Raw genomic sequence first — 8,902 nt, 5'->3', positions numbered from 1 at the left:
TGCCAATCGCCGCTGGTTCCAGGTGGCTTTGCATGAGGAGGAAGAAGAGAGAGACGGTGACGTGGTGGCGCTTGATAGACCAGGCCAAGAAATAGAATACCCAGTTTCATGTTTTATGTGTATAAGGCTTAAAAAAGGCTGATGTAGAAATATCGGGCTACTTTTTTCAGTCCTTAGGTGTGAAAGCCCAGTTCAATTGATCATTTGGTAGCGAATGAAAAGAAAAGAGAAAACGTGACTGACCGGAATGAATTTGTTTAACTTCTTTTTTTGTCCGGACTGACTGGAATGAAGTTTTTGGAAGAGGGGATTGAAGACGTGAATAAATACTACTTAAGGGGGGACAAATCTGACTTGAAGCGAATTGCATTTTCAGCTAGATGATGGTTAGACAGTCCCTATATTTAACCATAGTACTTCTACGAGATGTTCCATGATGTGGCTGTGCTGACAGAAAATGGCTTCTCGTCTTTGGATCCACGAAATACTCCACAGAACTTGGCAGCTCAAGCAGATATCGGCGGTCCGACGTGGCCCAACGGTACCTCTGGAAAGGCTATCCAACTTCGAGGCCCAGATCGATCAAAACGGAATTCGATTCAGCGCCGCTAACTCCCCCACCCGCCACAAAACAAATTCTAAAACGTCGCGTCGCGCAGCATTCAATTCTCCGGACGCATTGTTGGACTTGGACAGGGCAGGAGGACATGTCCTCCCGAAATTTCCAAGCTATTATGAAATGCAGCTCGTTGTTATATACTTGAGTAGCCAGTGGTTGAGAAAAAAATGAAGGCAGTTGAACGTACTGCTGCCTCAAGGAGAGAAAGAAAGCTTGTACATCCAACTTAGAATTTAGTACTACTGTATTTGATGATGAACCAACCTCACTGCATTGCATTTGCATCATGTAAATTAAGAAGCTAGCTTTAGCCGAACTAAGCTGAGGTGACCACAAAATCATGCAATGCAATGCATAGTTTGCATATCCCTCCCACACATGCCGTACATATGCATTGTCTTTCGTCGATCTTTCCCTCGCCAATAAACTTGAGGAGCTTAGGCAACCACACCCTTACGCAGCCAAGCAACTCGAGGAGCTTAGGCAACCACAAAATCATGCGCGCGATAGTACAATGCATAGTTTGCATACTACATGCATGCCTGCCATACATTGCCTCTCGGTCTCTTCCCCGCCAATCACCGCTCCTTGGGAAGCCAAAGTGACCCATGCTAGCTTTGGGTGGCCAACAGCCATTGCTTGCCAAATGCCAAGGATAGTGGTCAGCCGTCAGCTTCACTTAGAAAGAAAAAAAAGAGTAGCCGTCAGCTACGTGGGCTATAAATTGACATGTAGGGCTCCGTTCATTGCATCACAAAGCAACACAAACAAAATCGCTCTTATAGCTTGGCTCCACAAGAGCTAGCTAGGGAGTACGTAGTACTAGCAAGTAACGTACGGCCTCGCACGCACGACCATGGCTTCCACGTCGAGCTTCGTGACCGTGGTGCTCGTCATGGCGATCATGCTCCTGAACGGCGGTGGCTGCAGGTGCCGTGCAGCGCGCCTCCTCGCCGACATCCCGGCTCTGCCCGAACCCACGCTGCCAACCTTGCCTACGGTGCCGGGTATCCCCGCGGTGCCAGGCGCCGTCGTGCCGACGGTGCCCACTCTGCCCACGGTGCCAGGCACGGTCGTGCCCACAGTGCCCACCGTGCCAGTGGTGCCGACGCTGCCGGGCACGGTCGTGCCGACGGTGCCTACCGTACCAGCTCTCCCCACCGTGCCTACAGTGCCGCTGCCGGCGCCCGGCGCCGTTGTGCCGACAGTGCCGGGTGTCCCGACGGTGCCACTGCCGTCAGTACCCGGCGCCGTTGTGCCGACTGTCCCCACTGTGCCAACGGTGCCCCTGCCTTCCGTGCCTTGCGCCGCAACTCCCACATTGCCCACCGTTCCTGGAGTGTCGACATTGCCTCTGCCGACCGTCCCCGGGGTGCCTAACCTGCCGATGCCGTCCATCCCCGACGTGCCCAAGCTGCCGGTGGCACTCCCGCCGATGCCGTCCCTACCAAACCTTCCCAACGTGCCACTGCCCGCAGTGCCGACCATCCCTGGCGTGCCTAAGGTGCCGATGCCGTCTATTCCCGGTGTGACCGTGCCGTCGTCCGGGCACTAGGTGTGGCCATGCCAGTGCATGCAACGATCGATATGCACGGATGGTCGCTGTTCCCTTGCCCAGTTTAGAGCGTAATGTCGTAATTAACGGTGTTTAACGATATGGTTACTTTAGCTTGACAACATTAATTTGTATGAGCATGCTGTACTTATGTGTGTGTGGTACGTCTCTTTTCGGTTGATGGGGGTGTGGTGTGCGTGTGGTGTACTTGTATACTTTACATCTATGTGGTGTGACAGTGAATCATTCTTCATGTAAGGGGTATTTGCGTCAGATGTACGTGTGACACTATATATGAATATATTTTCATTGGATCGATATACATACACGGATAGACCACTACTCATATATTTATCATAAGCAACATGATTAGTTGGGAGTGTAGATTTTTCTTCATTGTGAATCTCGTACATACAATAAGAATAAATCATGCATGCTTTAGTTCAAGTATATCAGAAGGAGATATTGTAATCTATCTGGTCGAGTTCGGAAACCCTAGCTCCTGGCGTCGCCCCCGCGGGCGACCTGGGAGCTCCTTGGCGGCGCCCCTTCCTAGCCCCTCCCCACCCTTCCCCCTCCTCCTCGCCGCCGCCTGAGGGCGTCGCCGGGCAAAGCCCGCGCGGCGTCGGCGGCGGCGGGGCTCCTCTCGCTCCCTCGCGCGAGTGGCGGTGGCGCGGGTCTTCGCGGCCGGTGAGGGCGCCGTGCTCGGTAGGGCGCGGCGGCGAGGTTGCGCCGCAGCGGCGTGGCGACTACGTGGTACCAGCGTGCCCGCGGCGGCGACGGTTCACCGGCGCGGCCTGAGGCGGGCGGCGCGAGCTCGGAGGTGCTGCTGGAAGGTGGAGGTCGTGGGTGCCGCGGACGAGGCCAGGGGCGGCAGGGCGCGGCCGGCGGCTACGTTCGCCCACCCCATCATGGAGGACCCCGGCGAGGTGTCGGGTTGTGTGGCCCGGATCTCGATCCGGCCACCTCGAGTCGGGCCGAGGCAGGGGCCCGCGCCCCATTCGACCCCATCCACCTCCACCCCGGATGCGCGGGCACCCGCAGCCTTGGGGGCTGCTGGTTGCCGATCTGGCTGGTGGTGCCCTCCTGGTGTGGCGGCGGTGCGGCGGCGATGCGGCATTCCGGATCTGGTTTGTTGGGCTCTCTGGCCGCCGCGCTTGCGGGCCAGGCAGGGGCCCCGGGCTTGGGCTCATTCCGTCTCCATATTTGGCGTGCCCGGCAGTCAAGGGGGCTGTTGGTTTGCAGCTCCTTCCCCTCGCGATGTGGTGCTTGTCTTCTCCGGTCTCGCAGCAGGAAGAGTTTGGACGCCGGGCGGCGGCCCTGGAAAGGTGGGAGCTTCGGCTGGTTGGCGGGCGAGCCAGGAGCTCGTGGGCTGGTCGGTGCCACGGTCGTGAGGGCGGCGTGGTTCTCGGCGAGCAGTGTTCTGTGGCAGTGGCGCGGGTGTCGTTAGGGCGGTGGCCCGTTCCCTGTGCTGGAGGTGTTGAGGTTTACCGAGGGGAAACCCTCGCCCTCCCTGGGGCCGCGGTGTCGACGTCTCGCGGACGTCGTGTCCTTCTTGAAGGCGCCGTCGCGGTAACCTTGCTCCTCCTCGTGCTTCGGGTGAAAACCTAAGATCCGAGGATCGGGTGGTGGCGATGCTCTTGTGTCGTGTTCTTCTTGAAGACACCGCCTTGGAGCTCACAGTTCGCGGCTGTCCGTTGGTGGTGTGGCAGAGGCGCGGTATTCGTCGACCTTTGTGCTTCGGGTGAAAACCTAAGATCCGCGGATCGGGCGGTGACGGCGCTCTCGTGTCGTGTTCTTCTTGAAGACGCCGCCTTGGAGCTCACTGTGTTTCTGCGGATGATGTTGGCTCTTTGCTTGGCGACCATCGGCAAGGCTTGCGCCGTCCCCTCCTTCGTCGAGGTTCCTGGGTGCTGCTTGTTGGGGTTCGAACGGCGGTGGTCGATGCACAGTGGTGGTCGGTCACTGGTGGCGCTGCCCGCGGCGGGGAGTTCTGTTGACGGCGTGTGTGTTCGATGGCTCTCCCTTGGGTGAGCCCCGGCCCGACACTTTTGCTGTCCGGTGTCTTCTCCGAGTCTTCGTAGGCTTCGTAAGGGTCGTGATTGCCGTTCGAGGTTTCGGTTGTAGCCTTTTGGCAGCTCGTGTGGGTGTGTGGGTGTGTGTTGTAAGCTGGGTTCAGCCCCTTGTACCTTGTCGCCGTTGAGGGCGTTATTAATTTAACGTCGGGCCTTTGGCCTTTGATCTAAAAAAATATTGTAATCTATCTTCACATAACCCAACAAAATTTATAGTATATTAGGACATTGACACGCTGTTCAAAATAAAATAAAAGGGTACCATTGATTTGTAGAGTAATAGAGTTAGTATTAGATAACACAACCGTTTTTTAGAGCAACCACGTATTTTATTAATAGAAAATTAAGTTATAAGAACCAACAAACATGGAAACCGAAAAAACTGAGCAGGAGAAAACAAATTTCTTGGAAACTCTGCAGATAGAACCATAAAGATAGAAAAATACAAAATTATCCCTAAGGTTTCTTGCACTCGCCGAAACTAGCTAGTGGCCGCTGACAAACTCCAATGATGCCTAGGCACACATTTAAGGAGACGCCGAACCTCCACCATTGCCAGATTCAAAGAAGTACCATCGCCAACGAGGCTTTGTTAGTCGATGAACAGGCCATCGAGGTATGTGTGTCGCTATGGCACGTCAGCTAGGAGACGTCCCCGTACTTCCTTTAACCAAGATCCACCGCATCAAATCGATGAAGTTGGGAACAACAACAGATTCACCATCTCCGGATCGGCATCCTCGCTCTAGAGCATCCAACTCGCCCCAATACCCAGTGTCGTCGTGGACAACGATGAACGCTAGTGACACATCGAGAAATAGATCTAAAGAACAACGAGAAGACCAAGCTGCTGATCTGAAGAGACAAGCACATGTTGCATGCCATCAACTCCGAGACGTCGCCGTAAAGGTCGATGACGGTGTGGGAGTAAAGTTAAGGCAAATTTATTCACCCGGATGCCGCTCCCACCACCACAACGACGCACCACAACAGACAAACCCTAACCCTAGCTACAGAACGGAGGAACGAGGTCCCCCCTCCCTCCTGCCACCGGAGCCACAACAGACAAGCACTAACACTAACTACAAATCAAAATCATCACCAGATACTTAACACCCATCGTAGCCGCCCTACTCATGATCTCCAAATCAGATAAGACATAATAGTAATTATGGAATTCAAAAGTTTTCACATGGCAGTTTACGTTTCTTGCACAGGTCAGCACACTCCACCGCATTCACATTGGCCTTGTCCAAGTTACCCTTGCTGAATCTTTGAACCGGATCCACCATCCCGGCATTCTCAAGCAACCCATCACCATTCGCTCCATCACTAGGAGACTCCATGGACTCATTCAGAACAGAATCATCAGGAGACTAGAGACTGAACAGACTATATTGCCGTTTTGATTGGTGGAGATTTCTTTATTTTTGCACAAAGGACGGGTCTCGAAGACCATGGTGGTACTTCCATTAAAGAAACACGTGGCAGCTACAAATTGCAGGCCGACCCTTTACAACACTCTCGCTAAAGAACCTAGTATTTGAGGATAAGGTATGCACATTTACATAAAACACCCTAGAACAAAAGGTAAAAAGCAATCAAGTCCCTGGGTGCCTCCATCGCCAGATGTCAGTGTCCTCAAGGCGTAGCCGCCGGAACATGGCCAGAGCGCTCGAACGCCCCCTTGCGACGAAAAACCGCTTGTATCTCCAAGTCACCAGGGACGCACCACTTGGTGGCAAAGAAGCGCCGAGCTCCATCAGCCAAGACAGAGAAGAGCCTCCGATCTGGAGGTTGATGACGGGCCTCCATGACGGCCAAGGATAGCAGAGGCGAGGATGCCTCGAGCTTGGTTGCGCGCGTCGATGTAGAACCACCGCATCTAGGGTAGGCGCCATCAGAAGAAGAGCGAGCTCCACCACATCCTCTGCCCTCTCCACCACGGCAGGACGGAGAAAGAATCAAAGTGGAGTTCCCCCTCCCCAGACCACCCCCACCAAGAGCTTCGGATTTATTGAAGGATATTATGCTCCTCATCGTCGCATCTAGCTCCGGCAATTGGAACAACAAGACGACAAAGAGGAACCCTAAACTACACTAGATCTGGCCGAACAGATCAAGCGCGCCGCTCCAAACTAATGGCATAGAGCCAGTCTCCGCATGGGTAGATAACCTAAAACTACTACTATACATGGGAGATGGCCGGCCCCCCCCCCCCCCCCCCCTTCAACTCTGGCCGGCGAACCTACCAGAGGAAAGGGGGAGAGTCGAGGCGGCTCTCAGACGAGAGGGAGTTGGAGAGAGAAAGAAGGGAGGAAATGAGAGCCTTCCAAGGGATTGGTGGAGAATTAGAATTTCATTCCAGCTCAACCACATTAGGAAGCTTTGGCCAAATTTCCTGGCTCGGTGACTCACCGGATCGAACTCATCGGAGACTGGGACGACGCTAACGGAGGTCAGGAAGAGAACTTAGGGGGCTTAGGGTGCAGGTGCAGGGAGCTCGCCGGCGGTAGGACCTTAGGGTTTGGGTGTTGGGTGCACGGAGGCGGCTGGAATTGTGTGTGCGTGTGGGGGGGGGGGGTGGTGGAGGCAGAGGGAGGCCGGGGCGGCGATGGGTTGCGGTGGAGGAGGACTGCGTCAGCGGTGCCGGCCGCGGGTGGTGGTAGCTGGCGGCCTAGCCAGCGGTGACAACAGGGGGACTGACTGGATCAGATAAGAAGATGAGAGGAAGGAGAAGAAGATGGGAGCCCAAGAGGCGTTGCTGCCCGTAGTGGTATTTGCCAACGCTGAACCCTTCAAATAGGAGCCCCCCACTAATCACGTCCATAGTGATGGACTAGTAATATGCAGAATCAGAGGCGCTCCCGTACAGTGCAATTCTGTGATACTACTACCAGATGGCAGATTCTACCAAAGCATTATCCCAACTCCGAAGAACGTGATTTGCTTGGTTGATTCAGTTTATCATCTTATTCGCAACAACCAGATGGCGGATTCTACCAAAGCATTATCCCAACTTCGAAGGTGATTTGCTTGGTCATTTGGTACCTATTGATTCAGTTTGTCATCTTATTCGCAATTACCCTGTGAAGAAAAAAATAACAGCGGTTCTAGTGGCAGAAATCCCCGAACTATATATCAAAAAAAGTACAATACTGACGTACTTTCAGTCAACTCACTCTGCCAGCACCCTTCGCGACGAAGACAGTTGAGAAATGGTGACACTAAACAGTTGAGCAAATTCACGCTGCATAGCCAGCTCCTCACCTAAACAGAGAAAATTGCAGCCATTGCTTGTCTCGATCATACAAAGCACTTCCCTTTTTGGATCGACGATGTACAAGCATTCTGAATCCGCCCAACAACCAACCTAATCGCACCCTCTCATTGGACTATAAATTGTCAGGCATTGACCCATGTTCCTACATCGCAACAGAACAGAAGTGATCTTTCGAACAGAAGTGATCTTTAGTACAATCACCTCTCACAGCCGGACACAGGAGAGAAAACCATCTCTCGACCACTAGTACCTAGCCAGCTCTAACCATGGCTTCCAACGCGAACATGTTGGCCATGATCATGGCGTGCACGCTTCTCCTCACCGGCACCACCTGCGACGCCGCCCGCCACCTGGCCGACACGACCCCGGCGGCTGCAGCTCCGGCTGCTAGCGCTGTCCCTGGACTTCCGGCAGTGCCGACTTTGCCAGCCGTGCCCACGGACACGGTCACCCTGCTGCCACCCATGCCGGCGGTAACCCTTCCCACCGTGCCGCAAGTGGCACTGCCGCCCATGCCGGCCATCGTCGTGCCTAAGGCGGTGCTGCCGCCCATGCCCAAGGTCACCATGGCACCCATGCCCGCCATCGTCGTCCCCAAGGTGACCCTGCCGCCGATCCCCAACATTGTCGTGCCCAAGGTGACGCTGCCTCCGATGCCGTTCGTCCCCAATGTGAACGTGCCTATGCCGTTCGCGGCACCTCCTCCGTCAGCGTAGGCGTGCTCACGTGGTGGCGCGGTGGCCTTGATGCGGGAGTGGCTAGATCACTCCGTTACCATGGCGCGTATTTGCGTGTAGCTCTGCGTTTTACATGTGATCGATGTATCTGCTGTTCTACCTTTTTTTTACGTCTCAGTATGTGTACTGTGTGTTTACTGTACGTTGAGGGCTGTCCAACTGTACTCGCGTTTTACGTTCTCTTTTTTTCGTGTAAGACTAAGTTAATCTCATTTTGTGGTTGGTAAACTGTGACTGCTAAACTATTTTATGGTGTGCCATCTAAGAAATAGCTAGGGGACAACAGGAAATAAAGTGTTAGCAAAAAAAGTATGGGCAAAACATTAAGGCGACATCATTAGGTGAAAATCTCGAAACTTTCCACCTTAACCATTGGATCGTGCATATACGCTTCGGATCAGAGGTGGGATGGCACCCAGCCACTTAAACAGACTTTAGGGAAGACGTAACTATAGATTCATAAATACCATATATAGATGTTAATTTCAATATTAGTCGTCCGATCACCAGTTTAATGCATGGATTTTACAGTGTGCACTATCCAGCAGATTCTACATATGGTTAACAAATATGCGTCTCCTCTATTCTAGACTATTCTATACTTAAAGTTTCAATTTATGTGTAAAGAATTTC

At 53.5% G+C, this 8,902-nt stretch overlaps 2 protein-coding genes across 2 annotated transcripts; both read left to right on the top strand.

Moving 5' to 3' along the window:
• The first annotated feature begins 1,359 nt into the window (after window positions 1–1,359).
• On the top strand, window positions 1,360–2,496 carry LOC124708912 (protein PELPK1-like). The gene has a single exon (XM_047240549.1). It carries the CDS (start codon window positions 1,476–1,478, stop codon window positions 2,172–2,174), a length of 699 nt encoding a protein of 232 aa, XP_047096505.1. The 5' UTR covers window positions 1,360–1,475; the 3' UTR covers window positions 2,175–2,496.
• Window positions 2,497–7,734: 5,238 nt separating this feature from the next.
• LOC124708913 (vegetative cell wall protein gp1-like) lies at window positions 7,735–8,248 on the top strand. Its single transcript, XM_047240550.1, has one exon. The coding sequence runs from the start codon at window positions 7,799–7,801 to the stop codon at window positions 8,246–8,248; it is 450 nt and encodes a 149-aa protein (XP_047096506.1). The 5' UTR covers window positions 7,735–7,798.
• The last annotated feature ends 654 nt before the right edge of the window (window positions 8,249–8,902 follow it).

The sequence above is a fragment of the Lolium rigidum genome, chromosome 4, assembly GCF_022539505.1.
Source record: "Lolium rigidum isolate FL_2022 chromosome 4, APGP_CSIRO_Lrig_0.1, whole genome shotgun sequence".
NCBI lineage: Eukaryota > Viridiplantae > Streptophyta > Magnoliopsida > Poales > Poaceae > Lolium > Lolium rigidum.
The sequence above is the reverse complement of the archived record's forward strand: the minus strand, read 5'-3'. Positions and strand labels throughout refer to the sequence as shown.

Coding starts and splice junctions, on each gene's coding strand:
- LOC124708912 (XM_047240549.1), top strand. CDS start 1,476: ATGGCTTCCACGTCGAGCTTCGTGACCGTGGTGCTCGTCATGGCGATC.
- LOC124708913 (XM_047240550.1), top strand. CDS start 7,799: ATGGCTTCCAACGCGAACATGTTGGCCATGATCATGGCGTGCACGCTT.